At 38.2% G+C, this 22,662-nt stretch overlaps 1 protein-coding gene across 8 annotated transcripts in view; it reads right to left on the reverse strand.

The window, feature by feature from the left end:
- The window catches only part of nav3 (neuron navigator 3), a 218,438-nt gene that overhangs the window by 12,985 nt on the left and 182,791 nt on the right, over positions 1-22,662 (reverse strand). For 7 of the 8 annotated variants that reach the window (XM_036561812.1, XM_036561809.1, XM_036561810.1 and 4 more), the window contains 10 exons: positions 16,343-16,426; positions 14,792-14,903; positions 14,227-14,348; positions 9,937-10,109; positions 9,013-9,099; positions 7,273-7,426; positions 6,342-6,528; positions 2,952-3,049; positions 2,625-2,720; positions 1,788-1,956 (listed from right to left, as the gene is read on the reverse strand). In XM_036561812.1, the coding sequence (XP_036417705.1) occupies positions 1,788-1,956; positions 2,625-2,720; positions 2,952-3,049; positions 6,342-6,528; positions 7,273-7,426; positions 9,013-9,099; positions 9,937-10,109; positions 14,227-14,348; positions 14,792-14,903; positions 16,343-16,426 (1,282 nt within the window). The remainder of the gene's footprint in view (positions 1-1,787; positions 1,957-2,624; positions 2,721-2,951; positions 3,050-6,341; positions 6,529-7,272; positions 7,427-9,012; positions 9,100-9,936; positions 10,110-14,226; positions 14,349-14,791; positions 14,904-16,342; positions 16,427-22,662) is intronic. The other variant, XM_036561811.1, reaches the window with a different exon arrangement.

A 22,662-nucleotide genomic window follows, 5' to 3' on the forward strand; every position in this document is an offset into this window, starting at 1 on the left:
ACTTAATAAAGTGGCCGGTCGGTGTGTATCTGATATGGTATATATAGGTTTGCACAAATTGTCATGATTTGTGAGGCACACTCACAAAGAACACACACACTTCACGTTTTTTTTTTCCTATAATTCATTCCCTAAACTGCCACGCTTAAAAGTAGAATATTGTCAAGCTAAACTCAGTAGGAATGGGAATTCAAGAGTAACTAAGGTTGAAATAGTTTAATAAAACAATCTTGTACTTTCAATAAAGACATAACACAAGTTATCAGCTGACACATTAAGACCCCATAGACAAATAACAGGTAATTAATTCTGTAATTATTTTTAACATTAATTAACAGGGACATTAATTAACATCACTGTAAATTGATTTCGGCGTTTTAGGCGTTTCTGAGAATAGGAACACTTTCACATTAAGATTATTGGGTATTGTATACTGCTCTGTACTTACCGTGCTGTGAAAAAGTATTTGCCCCTTCGCATTTTCTTTTATTTTTGCATATTTGTCACATTTTAATGCTTCAGATAATCAAACTACCTTTAATATTAGACATTAGAAAAGATAACCCAAGTAAACACAAAACATTGTTTTTAAACGATGATTCATTTATTGAAAGAAAAATGCTGTTCAGCCCTACCTGGCGCTGTGTGAAAAAGTAATTGCCCCCTTAGCTACTAAATCAAACAGTAAACCAAATTCAATTGACAACAGTGTTCAATTTCACTAGCCACACCCAAACATGATTACTGCCAGACCTGTTGAATCTAAACATCACTTAAATAGAAGTTGTCTGGCAATGTGAAGCAGACTAGAAGGACTTGAATGTCCGCCCATCAGTTCCTGACCTAAAGCTCAAGCGCAGTTGGATTATGCAGGAGGACAAAGATCCAAAGCACACAAGCAAGTCCACATCTGAATGGCTCAGAAGAAATAAAATGAAGGTTTTGGAGTGGCCGAGTAAAAGTCTTGACTTGAATTCCATTGAGATGCTGTGGGAGGACCTTATATGGGAATTCATGCTCGAAATCCCTCCAATGTAGCTGAATTCTCCAATATCAGAAAATCCTCCACAGTGATGTAAAGGATTCATCACAAGTTATTGCAAATGTTTGATTGCAGGTATTACTGCCAAGGGTGGCACAACCAGTTACTAGGTTTAGGGGGGCAATTACTTTTTCACACAGGTGATGCAGGTTTTGAATACATTTTTATCTTCAATTAAAGAAAATTATCATTTAAAAGCTGCATTTTGTGTTTGCTTTGGTTGTCTTTAACTTATATTAAAATTAGTCGGGTGATCTGAAACGTTTAAATGTCACAAATAAGCAAAAATAGAAGAAATTGGGTGGGGGCAAATACTTTTCCACAGCACAGCTATACTCTATATAGCTATATATATGTTGCAAAATATGTTGCCATGTATGTTGCAAAAAAAATAAAATAAAAAAAAAAACTGTGGCTGGCCTAATGGCATGTTGCTTTTATTTAGCAGTGTGGTCTACTACAGCTAACTAGGCTATAGTTAGTGTTTTCTAGCTAATGCTAAAGCTTCACTCTCAAGGCTCTAAAGGACACCATATGGAAAAGAGACTTGTTAACTTCCAAATAGTTCCAAATCAGTTTTGTGTTTAAAATATAAACTAGCTAATAAAAAAATAAATAAACTTTTTTTTTTTTTATCAGATTGCAGGGGCTTGATGAGCAGATGTTGCAGACACTAAAATGCATGCATGTACTTTTGGACAACTGTTTATACTTTTTATAAGTTACACACTGGAGAATGTCTGACCTTTCAGTGTAACGCTGATGATGTTGTTGTCTCCCACCAGATATCCACAAGGCAGCAGTTCAGGCACCTCAGAGACATGAGAGCGGATAACATCCCCCATCTTGTAGCTCACTATGCTGTCTGAATTCAGGCCCAGACTCGTCAATGGGTCCACACGAAACACATACTCCTGAAACACACGGAAAACACAGAAACACAGTTCAGTCTGGACGGAAACTGGGCAATGACTGGACAGTGACATAACTAGAATGGTTTAAGCTCTTTATTAAGTACATTGTATATAAGTGTTTAATTACTGATCATGTATTATAGAACACATGCAAAACACAATCAGAGTTCAGTCTATAAGTAACTGGACAGTGACATAACTAGAATTTTTTAAGCTTTTTATTAAGTATGTTCTACTTTAATTACTGAACAAGTATTGTGTACTGCGCTCTTACGTAGTATAAATACTAATTACTGGGTATTAGTTACTAAGTATTATATGCTGTGCTCTTATGTAGTTTAAATATCAATTGCTGATTATATGAGCTGCACCGTAATGTAGTATAAACATTAATTTCTGTAATAATAAGTATTATGTACTGCACTCTTATTTATAAATACTAATTTCTGAGTAAGTATTGTGTTGTAGTATAAATACTAATACTAATAAATCTAACTACCATCTACTAACTACTAATTGACTACCATCTTCTTATGTTGTAAAAATACTGTACTAAGTACAGAGTAAGTACTAATTACTGATGAACATTAGTACTACACCCTCATCAGTACGTATTGCACAAGTACTAAGTATTGTGTTGTAATAAGTACTGAGTATTGAGTACTAACCTTAAACAGCCGTCTTATTACACCATCCAACACGTCCCACTTGGTTTTCCCGCTGACGCCGATGGAGCCAATCAGATACTCCTGACTCTGCACAGCCTGTAGATTTCACAAATATATCACTTATATTATTATTAAGTACAGTTAATATTAGTTGTACACACTTGTATGTAAGGAATGTACCATTTACAAGTATAGTCTGATTACATATGCATTGCATTGTAAATGTTATGTGCCTGATTATCTTATTTTAATTAGACGGCACTAAGGCAAATCCCGACTTGTCTGACTCATGTCATTAAATATTACAGTCAACATGTTCCCGCTGACCTTGGTCCTGTTGGAGCCCCCAGAGATGTTGATGACTATCCGCACACTCCGGCCCTCCTTCCGCAGATTGCCTTCGTAGCTGTCATCCAGAAGCAGATCTGTGTACAACACGACAGGTTTACAGAACACCAGCGATAGTTTGGTGACAAATCAAATTTATACATTTTGCCCCTTTGGTGTGATGAAAATAGTGCAAATCTTGCATAAACTTGGTTTGTAATCCTGCCTAATAGATGAAACAGATATAAAGGAGTATTATATGATCACTGATTTTTTGACCTAAATGCAGAATAACCATGAACAGGAACAGCAGCAGTACTGTGACTTAAATAGCATCAGTTGGTTTATTGTGCCCCATTCTTGTAAAGCTTAAGGGCAGCAAGACACTGCTGCCCGATGATTGCCACAATTTCAGTAATAAGTAATATATATGCAGCCCCTGTACTAGATGTTGACTGGGTACTAGGTTCTTAAGTGGTACCTGTACTAAGAATTTAATTAGCAGTAAGTCGTTTCTGTGCTGATGTTGCTTCCAGAAGCAGTTTGGAACGCTGTAGTGAGTGATGCAATTGAGGACAGGTGATTTTTACGTACTACACGCTTCAGCACTTGGCAGATCCACTCTGTGAGTTTGTGTGGTCTACTGCTTTGTGGACGATCTGTTGTTGGTCCTAGATGCTTTCTTTTCACAATAATAGCACTTAGAGTTGACTAGGGCAGATCTAACGAGGTAGAAATTTCACAGACTTGTGGCAAGGGTGGATTCCTATGGCAACTCAGTAATTAGGAGGGGTGTCCACATACTTCTGGTGTATATAAGTACTAATACTATTTAAGTACTCAGTATTTAATACTGCATACCAATTGTAACATAGTACACTGAGTAAGTACTAAATACTGAGTTTTTATGTAGTATCAGTAAAAACTGCTGAGTAACTACTAAGTATTGGGTTCTTATACAATATTAGTAATACATAATAAGTATTAAGTATTAAGCTCATGTAGTATTAGTACTAACTATTGTCAATACTAGCTACACAGCTCATATGTAGTATCAGCAAAAAACTGCTATAAAAGTATATAAAGTATTCAGTTATTATACAGTATAAATACTAAGCATTGGGCATTAAGAACAAATTATTTATGTATTATTAGTACTATTATTAGTACTAACTATTGTGAATACTAACTAATGAGCATGTATACAATATAAGTACTAAGTTAGTATGAAGTACTAAGCTATTGCATAGTATCAGTAGTAAGAAACAAGCAAGTAGTCTACTACACTGTTAGAAATAAAGGTTCTGTGCAGATACATTTATTGTTCATCAAGGTACAAACAATGCAAACATACCCTGAAATGAACAGCAGTCGTTTTAAGGTCCAACTCTGTACCATACATAAGTTTTTCCCAAGTGAAAAGTACATATTTGTACCTTTCCATAACCTAATGTTATAAAACAGAACAATAAAACAAAAAGCTTGCAGATGAGACGGAGTGTGTGAAGTCAATACAACATAGAAAATATAATTCCAATGGATTATGGTACAATTATGTTCCCTGACTAAAGGTACTAAGATGTACCCTTCAGGGTTCCACCCCAGGGACAAGAGGAGTACTGCCCCAGTGACACTTTCCTATCTTTATTTCTGAGAGTGTAGGTACTGTGTAGACTACTAGGCCTTGTGTGCGTATATGCGAGCTGATCTCCAGCAGGGCTGGAATAAGAGCTGTTAGAAGGCTGTTATTGTATGCACGCTGGTTTAACACGCTAAGCTGGAGGATGGCTGTTTTGTATTCGGCCGCTTTGCTAGCACTGAGCTCTGCGAAGGAGTGATAACAGCCTCCACTCATCCTCCTCCACTCCGTCAATCTCTCGCTCTCCTGCTCGCCCCTCCATCAATTAAGCGGCCCCCCAAAAGTCCTGAGAGAGAGCACCGCGCTCAGTACTTTTAATTAGCTGGGGCACAGACATGCCCGAGACGATTGCTGCATTCAAATTCCCTCATTTCACCATTTCACTCTCCACTGAACTCATTCTGCCCTTATTCACACACTCTCTCCCCACTGCAGCCCTTCCACACACACTCGAGTCATCCACAAAGTTGCTACAGGTCTTTTAACAAATCTACTTGTTAAAGTTAGCATATATCTGAGTTGTTCAGCATGCACTGAGTATGTAGTGAGCACTGAGGTCTTATTTAGTATCAGTAGTAGTAGCAGGGCATAAACTAATGTGGGGTAACATGTAACATGGATCTTTTATGTGATTAAACAGCAGAGGCTTTTTGCTTTTGCTCATGTTCTCATATTTCCATAGCAATGCCATCTGTGAATTTTTACAACAATTAGATATTTCTAGAAATTTAACTGGAAGTAACTAAAAGTACTCACCTACTAAAAGTAACTTTTAGTTTTTTCTTTTGATTACAGAGTAGTGTGTATAAATCACAGAATTCATACTGATATTATGTGAATCGCCTCTTGGTGCTTGTAATATAGCATCATTTTGAAGCTAATTGAAGCACATAAACACAGCTAGTCACGTTAAAGTACAGCCTCCACATGGCAGGGTTAGTTTAACACACTTATACAACTAAGCCTCCTAAATTAAACATTGAGAGTCCATAGCTCCTCAAATAAATTCACAACAGTTCTTTATTTTTTTTGTTCACAGAGCCATCAAAAAACTACTTTAGATGTCATGTAAATAAAACAGATTTTAATTATATTGTGCTGATTTTTGCTGTTCTACTTTTGTGGATGAAACTAAATTTGCCTTATTTGACACAACCTCTTCTCACTAATCATAGTTGTCTTGATGAATATGTTTTTGTATATATTTATATATGGTTTTATCTATTTAAAATCTCTCAAACATCATAGAATTGCATGAAATTATTTGTGTTTACATCAAACTTTTACAACTTAGGGTTCATTTGTAACACTGCCTCCTGCCACTGAATTAATGAATAAAAGGCAGCTAGGTATGCATGTAGGTTGCTTGTATAAAAAATAAATTTTGATGAAATATTTCTAAAATTCTTAAGCAAAAATTTTAATGCCCCACTCTCCCCTATTTTGTAGCAAATACAAATTAATACCTATGTAGTATTCATACGAGCCCTCAATCAATGCTCAGAAAGTATTGAGTGAGGGCTAAATACTGAGCTTATATGTGATACTGAGTGAATACTCACATAGTATTGGTTGACTACGAACTACTGAGCTCTCATATTACTCAGTACTAAATCTTAAGTACTAAGTACTAAAAGCTTACATAAACCCGGGTTTGATCCCAGTTGCTCATTCCAACTACTGTGCCTATGAACAAGAATTATATTTAGATTTATAATACCCTGTGCTGACCATCCAGCACTGCATTTCACCTGACATAATGGTATCGGTGATGTTGAGGTTGTTGAGCGAGAGCCCCAAAGACTGGCGTGAGGAAGAGGAAGAGGTGCTGGAGGTTTCGGACGGAGGGCGTGCTGTTTTAGCAGGTGTGGCAGCAGGGGTGGTGTTTCCACTGGACTTCAGCCGGTCATTCTCTGCCTTCAGTAACTCTATCTCATTCTGTTTACAGAGACAGAGTAACCATTAAAGTGACAGTTCACCATAGACAAAAGTGTGTCACATAGCTGAATACAGAAGCAGCAGCTATCTTGAAATTGTGATTTTTGTCTATACTACTGTCTATGTTAATTGATAACAGTGTGTCATACCATGTTAAACCACATAAGCAAATCTATATGGGATTACTTGACAACTCAAAACCATTTAAGGCAAGTGTGTGATGCAAGTGTCTGTGACCTAATGTTACTAGCCTAATTACATCATAACTTATTTCACCTCATACCATTTAGCTAGAAAGCTGCTCATAAAGAGTTAGTCAGCTGACACCAAATGTGATAAATTCACTAAATACCACTGAAATTATTTTTTTCATCAAATCAATAACAATAGAGTGCAAAATTAACTTAAGGTTGATGTTTATCTCTGCTGTTCTGCGACATTTCCTATCTGTTGTGCTCATCCATAATTTAGGCTTGCAGTTAGTATGATGCTAATTGGTGGGGTATGAACTTCTATTGCTTGTTAGCTCCACTGCAAAACTAAAGAAGCAGGCACGAAATGTCTCTAGAAAGTTAACTTCTAAGTCTCTTAAATTCTATGTATCTTATTTGGGTAAATTAAAATGTTCACACTGGTTTCATGTTGGTAGAGCTAGGCATGTCCCTATAAAGCAAGGTTTATACTAGCTGCCCTCATAAATACTATATACCTGTCTGCATGTGTGTGTGTGTTTGTGTGTTTTACCTGCATGCGGTTCATGGCCTCTCGTATCTGGTCCAGGTGGTGGGCGGAGCTTAGGGCCTCCAGTCTGATATCAGTGAGCTTCAGCTCCTTCTCCCTCAGCTCATTCTTCAACTGCAGAATGATTTCCGCCTCTGCTTCTGTACACTCACACAGTCTAAACGCAAACACACCGGACAGACACTGATTAACAACAGACTCTTATATTAAAATGCCTGGCTGGTGGGTGCAATGCACAACACAGTCCTTTAGGGTGCAAGAATTAAACTCGAAATAAACACTTTATAAACACTTACACACACAAGCACAGTCAGTGTTGGTTTAGAGGTACATGAGAAAGAAATGTGCGAAGCAGCTAAGTTGTGTTTGGGTAGTTGCTTGTGTGAATGTAAGTGTCTCTTTAAAGGACAACATAGTGTCAGTGACTCATTTGCAAAGCTTTTGTTGGGAGGACACAGCTGTAACTGGTTTTAAGATTAGAAATATGGAAGTGTTAAAGTGGCAGTAGAGTGCAGAAAAGTAAAAGAAAAATGAAATACTGATAGATTTGATATACTTGGTGTTTTAACTTCTACTTAAAGGTCGTTCTGACTGGAAATTAAATAATCAAAAGGGAGGTCTCTGATTTTTGTATAGTGCTATAGATACTGTGATATAAACCAAGTCGGATGCTACAGTTTCTAATTAGGTTGAATGAATATCTCACTCTAAATGTAGGTATTGTGATATAAACTGAGTTGTGAGCTACAGTTTCTCATTAGGTTGAATGAATATCTCACTCTAAATGTAGGTACTGTGATATAAACTGAGTTGTGAGCTACAGTTTCTCATTAGGTTGAATGAATATCTCACTCTAAAAGTAGGTATTGTGATATAAACTGAGTTGTGAGCTACAGTTTCTCATTAGGTTGAATGAATAACTCACTCTAAATGTAGGTATTGTGATATAAACTGAGTTGTGAGCTACAGTTTCTCATTAGGTTGAATGAATATCTCACTCTAAATGTAGGTATTGTGATATAAACTGAGTTGCGAGCTACAGTTTCTCATTAGGTTGAATGAATATCTCACTCTAAATGTAGGTATTGTGATGTAAACAGTGTTGTGCATTTCTCATTAGGTTGAATGGGTTTTTACCAGTGTTTTGTAGAGCTTGTCCAACCTTACAACAGTAACTATAAAAGAATACATCTGGGTGGAGCATGGATCTACAAATTAGGTGAATCTAAGAAGCTCTCAAATTCAGGCCAAGCAAAAATGCACAACACATACACAGACAAACACACACAAACCTACTCCTGATATAGCAAGGAACTTTATTTCTGCTCTCACATTGTTAACACAGTTATCAAAAATCTCCTCTTTTGAGTGCTGTTATCACACTAAATTCAGTTTAACTGAATTTAACTGAGAACTAACTAATGCACTAATGCACAAAAATGATGACCTGTGAGTGGACAAAAGAAACCACATAAGATAATCTATTTCACTTAACAACTCAAGTGTGTGTTGATTTAGGCATGCAGTTAGCACCATGCTAAATGGTGGGGTTGACGTTTCTTGTTAGCTACATTAGCCTTGTAGCTCCAGTGCTAAAACTAAAAAAGCAAACTTAAGATACCAAACATGTCTGTGCTACGTTTGGAGCAAGAAGAAAACAGGGTACATTTTATATTTCGCCAAGGCATCATTTTAAGTCTTGAGTGGAAAAGTCAAGCCGGCATGCACCACTCTTCCCTTTACCGAGATCTGTGCTTGTAGACCACATGGCCGTTTTGCCTTTTCTTTGGGGTCCAAATGGGGGAAGACTTGCTATCACACACACATTTTCTACACAAATACACACATGAATAGATTTAAGGGTTGCATAGTTAAGAAAAAAGAAAGAAGCAGCAAAAGACATAATTAAAAGAACATTGAAAGATAGAGAGAGAAGATACAAGAGAAGCTTGAAACAGTCTCACAACACAAACACAATGACATGTAGAAGTAGTTAGACATTATATAGAGAGGACTGGTGTAGTGGGTTGGCTTAATGTGTGAAGACATGGATGATGTTGAGGCTGTGCATGTGTGTGTGTTTGAGTGTGAAACCCCAGTGGCCACTTTCTGAGCTTTATGAGCTAACCATGTATGTCCACTAAATAAGTGTACAATTACAAACTGTAGCTCATCTGTTGCTGCACAATTTATCAGTCCCTCTCAACCCCAATCATCATTGGTCAGTTTCTGACCACAGGACTGCTGTTGACCAGATACTGTCTGGATGGTGGATCATGAATCAGCTCAGCAGTGACACTGATATGGTAGTGGTCATGGTAGTGTGTGTGGTGCTGGTATGAGAGTATCAGACACAGCAGTGTTTCTAGGGTTTTTTTACACACATCAGTATCACTGCTAGGTTGAGAGTGGACCACACCCAAAAATTTCCAGCCAAGAGGAGCTCTGTGGTCAGAAACTAACCATTGAGGAAGGCCTAGAGGATGACCAACACAAACAGATCTCATCAACAGATAAGCTACAGTCTCGAACTGTACATGAGTAATGTGGAGCTACAAGAGAGGAGTTTCTGATAAAGTGGCCATGGAGGGTAGGTATAAGGTAGCTGATAAACTCAGTGTTTGTGCATGTGTATTTGTGTGTGTGTGTGTGTGTGTGTATACTTACTCTGTAGTTGATGGTGAAGTGTGTAAAGTTTGTGTGCTTCCCTGTTGTATGTCGCTGTGCTGTAGTTTAGGGGATGCAGGCAGTGAGTCGGTCACTTCCTCCAGCTCATCATGGGCCGCCTGCAGCTTCGAGCTTTTCTTCTTTCCAAATGCCTGCTTAAAGGAGCTCCGCAACTAAGGAGACACAACACACACTGATTTAGTTACACACACACAGACGCACTCTTCCTCACATCTCCAACTCTAGTGCATTCTCGGGTCACTCAGAGGGGAACAGATAATCTACAACTTATTTTCATATTTATTATTATTATTATTATTATTATTATTATTATTATATTTTGTGGTTTTATGTACCAAAAACAGTCAAGAATAATTTTTACACAACCATTTTCCAATCAAAACTGAGGTAAACTGATGCAGACGAATAAGCGGGGCTAAACTGGGCTAAAAAAGCACAGTTGGCAGAGCTAAACTGCAGTAGGCTGAATAGGTGGACATAAATAAATGTGTTCATGGTTGTGACATCATAACCATGATGAATTCAAGACCGGCTGTGTTCGCTGATAAGTTCCATATTAGAGCTTTACAATCAATACATACAGAGGCATCAGATGCTATCATGCCAGAGTTTCTGCATAAACACACAGGGGGCAGTAACAGGGGCAGCATAAGGGGTCGGGGGGAATGGAGGACACCGAATGTATGGACACGCTGACCTAAGCAGGGAAAGAATCAGGAACTTAAAGATAAAACGCTTACACAAGACTCTCACTGTTATTGCTGACCACAGCATCCCCTTCTGGACCATATCTCTCTCTCTCTCTCTCTCTCTCTCTCTCTCTCTCTCTCCTCTCTCTCTCTCTCTCTCTTTCCTTTGTCCTCTTCTTTTTCTCTCTCATTTCTCCTTCTGTCTCTCTCTCAGTGCGAGTGTTTCCTGATTGTGAGTCCACAGACGCCTAAATTAAGCAGATGAATAATTAATGTGTGCATAAATAATAAAGATGTGATTTGCATTCATGAGCTTGAGTCTCATCAGCCCCAGTCTGGAGTCACCCTGAGGGAGATAAGTGGAGAAACATAATCACCCAATCCCTCTTTCCAAATCACCGCCTGTTTACCTAACCTGCTCTTCACTTAACACCAAAGCCAAGGACAAACAGCTCTTATTAAATCATAGGACAAATAATACAGAGAGCAAACTACAGCACCGCCTGGTTAGTGGACTCAACGATTTACTTGCATAATCTAAGGCTGGCTTTACATGGTGAAACTTTCCTCGAACGTTGCCTGAATCTAAATTTCAGTTGTATTTCATAGAGTCTCTGGCAACTCAACTTCTTGTTTCGTGATCACGTCAAACAATATAATTTCAACTGATTAATTTTGTAGGCTAGGTAGGCTACCTGCCTGCTCTACTTGACTGCAGCATAAAAACACAGGATCTCAGGACACATAAACCACACTGCCAATGGCACTGAATCATGATATATTTCTTCTGGATCGATACCATCAGTGGCAACAGGTAGCCCATTTAATGACAGTGATGTCTAGTAAAAGCGCCATTACAGAACGTAACTAGAACTCACATCGGCCTGAGAAGGGTGGTGAAATGGGCGCACTGATGTTCTTGGGAAGATACTTTGAGGTTAGATAAGCTGATCTCCAAGTCTTTCTGCAAAAATACTTATCTTGTGGTTTATTCACAGCCTACTCAGATATTAGCTCATTTGAAGACGCTCCTGCTGCTATTGTCAGTTAGCTAATATATCAGCTAAACATAGAATGTTATATGCATAATGTACGTAGAATAAGAATGGTATTGCCATTTATCTACTTGTATCTACACTTACTGTCCATTTAATCAGCTACACTTACCATATAGGTGGACTTTGTAGTTTTACAGACTTTAGTCCATCTGTTTTTCTGCATACTTTGTTAGCCTACTTTTACTCTGTTTTCCATTGATCAGGACCCCCACAGGACCACCACAGAGCAGGTATTGTTTGGGTAGTGGATCATTCTCAGCACTGAATTGACACTGACGTGGTGGTGGTGTGTTAGTGTGTGTTGCATTGATAAAAGTGGATCAGACACAGCGGTGCAGCTTTTAAACACCTCAGTGTCACTGCTGGACTGAGAATAGTCCACCAACCAAAAATATCCAACCAACAGTGTCCTGTGACCACTGATCAATGACTAGAGGATGATTAAGACATAATGTGCAGCAACAGACACGGACATGCCGCCACCACTGCAGTGCCACACAGTGCTGGGAATGATCCACCACCCAAACAATACCTGCTCTGTGGTGGTCCTGTGGGGGTCCAGATTATTGAAGAACAAGGTCAATGGGGGCTAACAAAGTATGCAGAGAAACAGATGGACTACAGTCTGTAACTGTGACCAGCACTTCTATGATAAATGATGCAATATATGGAGGGGGTGTCAAAAAAGCAGCGCTCAACGAGACACATCATAAGTCTTATAAAAACAAAGAAAAGTAATATTAATACTAATGCTAATGCTTTTGGCATGTATGCTAGCACTAATTTTACCCATTTTTGGTCCCTCTCAATAATAAATTAATAGTTACACTCTTGATAAATGAGTCACCACAGATATGAGAACCACATGTCCACACAAATTGTCATACAGAGGAATAGGGGGAGGATCATGGGGTATTTTGGACTTTTCTGGGACAGAAAAGGGCAAATCTGAGGGCAAACACGAGATCTGGAGGAAATCTCACTGTAAACATGCAGTCCACATATGTATGTCCTCTACTTAATCTGTACATGCAGGGCAGGTTCAGAGGGGCTTATCATATTCACCTTGTGTCCTCTGTCCTTTCCCTGGTAGGGGTAGTGACAGAGAGAGAGAGAGACAGAGAGAGAGAGAGAGAGAGAGAGGGCGCAACAGCGAGAAGGCCAAACAGCCGAAAAGCGTGTGAGATCAGAAGCTATCTGTAAAAGCAGGCTGTGCCTTCCAGTGAGAGATGCAAGATTTAGCACTGATTGAATGTGTTTCCCATAATCTTAGACATGCAGATCTAAATTCTTATGCTTAAATGTCTGGCATTTGTTTCTTAGAAAAATATAAATGTATATAAATATACATTATACAGACTTTGAATACTCCTTATTCACCCTTAAGACCACAATATTTCTGTTTTTTAATTAACAACGTTTGCTTCTGCAGTTCAAAACATATCCAGTAGGGGGTGGTGATGTATCAATTGCATATATTGGTGATACACTGGTCACACAAATGAACTGAAATCTGAACTGAATATAAAATCAATATATTAAAAACACATAAAAATCAATATATTAAATTATTGTCTTTAACTGTTAAAAAAAAAGATAATATAAAAACGAATACCAGTGTAATGAACAAATACTCCGGTATTTAAAATTTCTAAGCCGGCCCGATAAATATATAAATGTGCAGCTAATATATAATTTCTGCAGCTAGACAGTGCTCAGCATATGAGAAATCTTCAATACACATGTCTCAATGTAAATGTAATTCATTACATAAGTGGACTTAATTATGCATTTAAGTGAGTAGATTACAATAATTATGTATATAAATTTCCTTGGTGTGAGATGCAAACTGAATATGTAGCATAACAATGGTAAAAGCTTTCTTTCTGCACAATTTAATTGTTGAGTGTGCTGATGTGAAATGGTTTATGGTGCTGATAGGAACCGGGGGTTGTGAAGTCTACAGCACATAATAAAATAGATAAAGATAAAATAACTATATATTTTATTTACCATCCAAAAGCACTAGTGAACCTACATGTGTGATCTGAGTTTTTATATGTAATGCTGACTTTTGTAAAATAGTGGTTTTCTTTGGGCATTTTTCCAAACAACATCGCGCATGCACCTCTCACTATGAATTTTAAAAATACATTTTAGACGAAACCCTTCTCAAAAATTATTGTAAAACAAACTCTCAGACATCACGCAGTGTATCCATAACCATTCCGGTTAATAACTTTCTGTGAGAGAGCTTTTAGAGGCATTAAACTCTTCAGACATCTGGTTTCTATCACTTCCACTGTGAACAATTCTGACTCAGTAAGTTTCTCTATAATGGAGCATTTCACATCAAACCACTCTGAATGACTTTGTTTACATCTTAGCCATTTAACTAACCATGTAACCACTTGAATAAATTTGTGATCATGCTGAGAAGTAGAATAATAATAAAATACACTAAAAGTGACCTCTTCTGGTGTATGTGTGTGCGTGTGCATGTGTGTGTGTGATAGACTCACCCAGCTCTTCTTCTTCTTTTTCTTGTCCTCAGCATCCTTACTGCTGCCCATGCTGGAGTGACTGGCCGCACTGTTAATGCTGGACATGCTGTCAGAGGAGTGCTGCCGACGGATCCTCAGATCTAATGCACAAACACAACACATACACACGCATATGTATTCTCAAATTATTCTCATGGTCAGTGTTCTAAAAATAGAATAATGACCAGAATCCTTAGTTGTATAAAAATGAGAGCAAAGCAAGTCACAAAATATTCCATACCCTTAATAACTGTGAACACATTCAAAAGAAAAGAACTTTTATTTTGTATCTACTTCACTGAGCACAAATTCCCAAATAGCATCTAAGTGTTAAGATCCTCTTAACTGGTACAGAAAGCTCAACCATTTAAGAATCATCTTTGTGCTAAGATGCTTTTGGGAAGCCCTGTGTAGTTACTGTGTAACTATTGCTGATATAATCACTGCTTTATGCGCGACTGGATGACTGACGCAAGTTACAGAATGTAGGTCCACTGTGGATCATAATGTTTTGGCATTTGCATGTGTTTGTGGGTGGGCGTACCTCTGTGCACGTGGTCTGGTCCATTGAGAGCAACCTGAATGGCAGTTTGAGCATCAGTGTTCTGAGTTTTTAGGGATTCTATAGTCTCTCTGAGCTCCACCAACTCTGACTCCTACAACACACACATTACACACACACACACACACAACTTTAGCCTACCCTGTGCTTCCACTCACTGGCCACTTTATTAGAAACACCTACCCTGGACCTCCACTCACTGGCTACTTTATTAGAAACACCTATTCTGGACTTCCACTCACTGGCTACTTTATTAGAAACACCTACCCTGGACTTCCACTCACTGGCCACTTTATTAGAAACACCTACCCTGGACTTCCACTCACTGGCTACTTTATTAGAAACACCTACCCTGGACTTCCACTCACTGGCCACTTTATTAGAAACACCTACCCTGGACTTCCACTCACTGGCTACTTTATTAGAAACACCTATTCTGGACTTCCGCTCACTGGCCACTTTATTAGAAACACCTACCCTGGACTTCCACTCACTGGCTACTTTATTAGAAACACCTATTCTGGACTTCCACTCACTGGCTACTTTATTAGAAACACCTATTCTGGACTTCCACTCACTGGCCACTTTATTAGAAACACCTACCCTGGACTTCCACTCACTGGCTACTTTATTAGAAACACCTACCCTGGACTTCCACTCACTGGCTACTTTATTAGAAACACCTATTCTGGACTTCCACTCACTGGCCACTTTATTAGAAACACCTACCCTGGACTTCCACTCACTGGCTACTTTATTAGAAACACCTACCCTGGACTTCCACTCACTGGCTACTTTATTAGAAACATCTATTCTGGACTTCCGCTCACTGGCCACTTTATTAGAAACACCTACCCTGGACTTCCACTCACTGGCTACTTTATTAGAAACACCTATTCTGGACTTCCACTCACTGGCCACTTTATTAGAAACACCTACCCTGGACTTCCACTCACTGGCTACTTTATTAGAAACATCTATTCTGGACTTCCGCTCACTGGCCACTTTATTAGAAACACCTACCCTGGACTTCCACTCACTGGCTACTTTATTAGAAACACCTATTCTGGACTTCCACTCACTGGCCACTTTATTAGAAACACCTACCCTGGACTTCCACTCACTGGCTACTTTATTAGAAACACCTACCCTGGACTTCCACTCACTGACCACTTTATTAAAAACACCAGCTTTTGTCCTAATATCACAAAGAGTCTGAATCCCTTTTAATTAAAAGTCTGGACCTCTTTCACAAAGAAGCCCCTCTCCAGTTTCCAACTCCAGGAAGGATTAGGACCCCCCACAACTCACTAATCTTGACAACAGAGGTTTAGTGAATGAGGAAAACTTAGTATTTTGTTTTGAAACAGATTTAAACTGAAAAAACAGTGCATTGAAATAAGTATAAAAAAGCAAGGTCACCTTCTTAACTGGGAAAATCTATATATATATAGACTATAGTCAACGACAACTGTAATACAATCAAGCTAACAGTTATAATGTAATATATTCGTGTATGCGTGTGTGTGTTACCTTTTGCTCTGCTGTCATGGTTAGACTCTGTAGGCGGCAGGTCATGTTCGCCAAACTCTTCTCAAACGCTGCTACCAGATGTGCCTGTACACACACAAAAATCCATGGCAACTTCATTTTAAGCTTAAAACACAAAAAAAGACTATTTCAATGTCATTCATTTCCAGAAGCATATCATATTTTAAAGACCCACATGCAGCGTCTTAGAAACATATCTTACACTCTGATGTAACACAGAGACAAATGTAGGGCAAGGCACAGCCTAACATGGGGTTGCTGTTCTAGTTGTAGTTAAAAATCAATTTTCTAGTGTTTGACAGCATCTTTTCACTGATTCATTTTGACGCAGACATCTTTGTGTATTTCAGTTGAGAAGCTTGTTTGGTTCAAATAACACTGAATTATATCATGTTTGCATCAATCGACTTTATTAGTGACTCTTACATGAGGTAAGTTGCCAAATTGGTGTTTTATTTATATAAATATAAATATAGTGGGCTAAATAGCAAGCTCCAGTTTATCATTGTGAACCATTTCCTTCATCATCATATTGTTTTGTATACAATACAGACAAAAGTTTGGCTTTAAGGTGGCTGTTACTGTTTTCGCCATGCTATATTTTGGCATGCATGTTTGTAGATAACAGTGTTATACAGTGTCAGAAACCACATTAGCAAATCTATTTGAGATTACTTAACAACTTAACATGGTTTGAGGCAAGTGTGTGATAATTTCCATTATTTGTAACCTCGTAGCTCCAGTGTAAAGAATCTGAAGAATCAAACTTCAGGCACCAAACACATATTGGCTGATCAACTACATACTTCAACTACAAGGGGGATGGAAGGGCAGTGAAAGTTTGATTTTTTGGGCAAACTATTGCTTTAACCCCTTAAATGGCCAGGGCCAGGGCCCACTGGCAAGTTTTATTACACACTTCTATAGCCTAAGAATCTCTGCCAGTTTGCACTAAAGTCCCTGTAGTTACTGAATAATAAGTCTTAATATGTAATAAGCTTGGGATTTTAAGGGGTTAATGTAAGTAACACTAACTCCTACCTAACATACCTAATAAACGACGTAAGCAGCTGTCTTCTGGGTTATTACTGTACCATTGTGTTTTTTAATATGCTTGAGTGAGGAGAAACTCGCCTCAAAAAAAAAAAGTACACATCTGGAGCCGAAAGACTCAGAAGAAAAAAAGAAGAATTACGGTTTTAAAAAGCTTAAAGATAAAGGCATGTTTAGTTGTTTTTTTTGTAGTGTTAACATTACGCCATTTATTTTGGCTTGTAGATGGACAGCAAGAAGTAGAGGATCTGGGATCTGTCTAACGAAGCAGGTTCAACTTAGGCTTTCTGATGAAGTTTCAACTTCACAAAAACAGATGAAGTTACCTTGTTTTACAACAACGGGTAACAACTTTCTCTGTTAATCCAGGTTTAGAAACTCAGGCTATGATTATTCCATGTTTAGATACTCAGATTCTGATTAATCCAGGTTTAGATATTCAGACTGTGATGAATCCTAGAGTGCATGCACATGGAAGTGTATAATTTATGATGAACTTCCAATCATGTGAAACAATGGTAATGAATGGTAATGGTAAAAAAAACAATACTGGTGTCACTGTCTCTAGAGCTAGATCAAGCTAAGCTTAAGGTTAGCTTGATAAGCAAGAAATATTATGTCGTGCAACAGACCCATCGGATTGAGAATTCTGAGAAGGTGATCTGTGTTAACTGTAACTTACTAGTACCCGAAACAAGCCTCCGAGATATGGCAAGACATATTTTTTATATTTATATACACATATTAGCTAGTTATAAATGCATATATTACAGACAGCTTGTGGTAGTCACTGTTATTAGTTAGTACATAATTTATAGTAAATTGATTTATAGTAACAGTACATCAGATAAAAACATGGGGTGCCTCCAAAAAAACCTTCTTAAGGCCCCCAAAAGCCTTTAGAAGGCCCTGAATGTAGCACTTAAACAGTTAAAGTACAACTGTGTGCTTCATTGCTCCTATATTGCAGCTAAAGCTGCACTCCAATTCCCCCCTACACACACACATACACGCTGCCTGCTGGGAGATATCCACAGCTTTGAACTTTGGCTGCAGTTTAACTGAACACGGCCGAGTTCAAAGCAGACTGGATGTGGAGAAATGTGTGTGAATATGAACACGCTGCCTGCTGGGGCTCAGGAGGAGGAGACATAAAAATAATCAAACATTACACCTCTGATCCAAGCACAGGCCCTAAGATCAGCCCTAGTCCAGACAAAGACATACGAGCACACATACATTCAGTCATGCACTCAATTATGAACACCTGACTCTGATCCTACTGTGAGGGTTATTACTGTCATGTGCAAAAGTTTGAAAACCCCTGGACAAATGACATGCTTTGTTGCTTTTCTAAGTGGAAATAAGTGCACATCCTCCAAAGGGAAAACACTTAAATGACATTTCAGTGCACAATTTCTGTTTATTTGCTGAGTTTAACATATTGGACATAACACATCTTCAATGTGCTATAAATTTTTAATAAGCCACGTTTTATATTATATTTTTCTCCAATATATTAAATCCAGCAAATAAACAGTGAGCATTAAAATGTGCAGAAGTGTGTAGAGGACATGATAACATATTTTCTCTTAGAAAATCAGCAAAACATGTAAACTCCAAAACACTGTGTAAATATTATAAGTATTATTGATAATTATGAATGTTACTATAAGGTAATTATATGTATTTTATGCAACAATAAAGGTGTGCTAAGGTGTATAAACGTGTATTGTAAACACCAATAAAGATACCTTGACTTCAGTACAGATTCTTAAACAATGTATTTTGGGTACGTTTGTTACAAAGAAAAAAAATCCTTTGATTTTTCAAAATTACTGTAGAATTCAATGACTGGGATGTAAACAAAGTCATTCAGAGTGGTTGGATGTGAAACAGTTGATTGTAGAGAAACGCGCCAACTCTGATTTCTTTACAGTGGTGGTGATAAGACCTAGGAGGCATAATGTCTACAACAAAAATCAAGCCATTTAATTACTATCCAGAACCACCGGCGAACCTTCACATGTCTTCCGAGTTTGTAACCCTTGTGTGGTGTTCATGTTTTTATTACACAGTGGGTCTGGTGGTCTGTAATCAATACAGTCATAATTTATGTAAAAATACCAGATGTTTAAAATATCACAAGTGGCCAGTGTAGTGTTCTCCTTTCGCAGCTGTAGCCAGTCAGCAGCCTGTCCATGTTGTCCACCCTCACACACACACATATACAAGATCTACACACACAGATACAGACACATTAACAGCAGACCATGTAGGAGGAGAACAGAGTGAAGGACACAGCACCTCCACACTTTTATTCCCTGCAGGTTCACCCCAACACCACACGTGTAATATAAATGTGTAGGGGGTGAACAGAGTGAAGTCACTGAAAATGTGTTATTTTATATGTGCTTCACAGAAAATGAGCAAAGGACAAGGAATCTGGGGTTGAAATAATAATAAATCACGTCATTTTTGTCTTTTGATAAACAGTAAAAATGGATCCCACAGACCCGAACACCACACAAGCGTTAAATGTAATGTTCATAATGATAAAATAGTGATAAATCTGAAAGCTCCTACATGCATCTCTTTACCATGAATGGATTTTAAAACCAAAACCTCCTCCAAACTATCGTAAAACAATGTCTCAGGCTTCAGGCAACAAGTGTGAACTAAGTTTCTCTAAAACAGAATGTTTCATATCAAACTACTTTGACAGACTCCTTTAGAGATAGATATTTAATAAGTGCTTGTTGGCTCACGGATGTTTGGTACTAAAATTTGATACTGAACAAAGAACGTTTCAATACTCGTAATAAAATAATAATACTAGTATTTAAGTATTTCTGTATTTACCACCAAAGTATTGAATTTTGATTTTCATCCTTAATGCATCTATTTGTCTATAAATTCTGCCTTGTTTCTATGAAGACTGCAGTCAGTTTATCTGGGTAAGTTCAGGTGAGGTTTTGGGAGTATTTCCACTGACAGAATAAGAGCCACAGAGTGAATCCAGCCAAACACTGAAAGGCACCATACCACACGCTCCACTGAATCTAACACCATAAAAACAGAGCATGCGACCTGACCTGCACTGTCTGTCCATCCATCTGTCCATCCACCTGACCATCAGTGCATCTTCAGTACAAGTACAGGTTAAAGCCCAGTTAAGCTCATCCAAACCAGAGCACAGAAAAAGCCCTCTACACTTACACTACTGTTTAAAAGTTCAGAATCATTTGTCATATTAATACATGGTGTTACACACAATAACAACCTATTCAATCAATTGTAATTAATCCAAATAATTCCAAACACATTCAGTGATGTTGAGTCCGGACTGTGGGGTGGTCAGTTCATTGTTCTGAGAACACCAGTAGCTTCTTTGTTTGTCTATTTTCTTTTCTCAGTAACAGCTTCATAACAGCTACACATCCTTTCAGACCCACAGCGCTGAGTTGTTTTCTCACAGTGGAAGGATGGACAGAAACACCTGTGGATGTTTTCAGATCTGAAGAAAGAGTGAGGCTTGATTTTCTCCTCTCTCTCAAAGATGAAAACTTTATGTACTGTTTATCAGATGGTGACAGTTTTGTTTGTCTGATGGTGACAGTTTTGGTGCTCTACAAGGTCTTTAAAATCTCATTTTCTCTGTAGCATTTAATCATTTTTTTAACCCAGTTTTGGAAACTTCTGTTTTTTTCATTTATTTTCTTCTGACTTTTCCTTTATTATGCAAGCGGATTATCTTATATTTAATCTCCTCAGAAAGATCTCCTGAACTTGTGCTTAATTTTGGATTGAATTCGGAACAAAACAGATTTATATTACTGAAAAAGTTGATTTCAAACATCTACATAATAGTGTTGGTAGTGTAGTCTAAGCTTAGAAATCAGCATCTCCTTACTGACCTCACATTTAGCAAACACAACATTAACAAATATCATTAACTGTCACTGGGCATGCAGTTGTTCTGGTGTTGGCTTCTGTTAATAAAGTATATATGGATATAGTTACATAGTTATATAATGAATTGTACAATAACCATTAATCCATTTAGAAATAATAGCCCTCCTGGACTCCTGAAAGCTACTCCAGGTGCAGCTGCCTGAAGATGTATTAGGGTCCATAAATCCTGCACGTGTGGCTGGATAGCCTGATTGCTCTTCATTACAAGACCATGTGTGCTACCTGGATACTGGTTCAGTGGAGGCCAGAAGAGAGAGCCAACCAGAGAGCTCTCTCTCTCTCTCTCTCTCTCTCACTCACACACACACACACACACACCGCAAACACACCCCACACCACAACCACAAAGTTTGGCTTACTCACCAGCTACTGATCAACATCTCCAGCAGGAAGGGGTATAAGAATGAGGGAGGTAGGGACTATAGGAGGGCAAACCAGGGAAAAGTCTTCAGACTTTTAAAGCCTGTTAACGTGATGTTTCGTATGTGCTGACTAATCGAACCTGCATCTAAAAAGCTGATTACACCTTCCTTTCTGATCTGTTTTCTTTGATTTTGATCTGATCTGTGATAATGATGCAGATCCACATGTTTGTCATCCTTGCAAATGTATTAAGTGAGACCACAAGCTACAAATCAGCCAAAATCAAGAAAAGTAGGTTGAAAAGTTAGCGTTTTCTGACTATTCTGAGTCAGCATAGACTGCCACAACAGTGCATCACCCATAAAACACTGTGTTATGATATCACGTTCCCAAGCCTTATAGCTAACAATTAATGGAAGCTTATACAACACCAGTTAACATTGCAGCAATGGAGCTACTAGGCTAATGTAGCTAACAATTAAAGGAAATTTACACGGCACCAATTAGCATTGTAGCAGCGGAGCTACAACATTAATTAAGCTTAAATGAATGGAAGCTTATGCTCTACCAATTGGCATCATAGCAGCAGAGCTATGAGACTAATACAGATAACAATTAATGGAGGCTTATATTCCACCAATTAACATCGCAGTGTTTTTGTACATTTTTTTGAAGATAAAAGTATATCAATCTAAACATTTCTTGGCTGATTGACTGCATTTGGGATAAACTGTGTAAACCAAGTGATCAAACTGAATTGTGGTCTTCTTTGGGAATAACTGATCTAAATGATTAGAAGTGGGATTTGAGGGAAAGATATCACTGTCTAAGCTTGACCTGAAACCTGTTTTGTAGCCAGATCCAGGCTACTGACATGCTGCTCATGCGGAGAAGCAGGAGTGCCTCGTGTG

This window comes from Colossoma macropomum, unplaced genomic scaffold (assembly GCF_904425465.1).
Source record: "Colossoma macropomum unplaced genomic scaffold, Colossoma_macropomum, whole genome shotgun sequence".
Classification (NCBI taxonomy): Eukaryota; Metazoa; Chordata; class Actinopteri; order Characiformes; family Serrasalmidae; genus Colossoma; species Colossoma macropomum.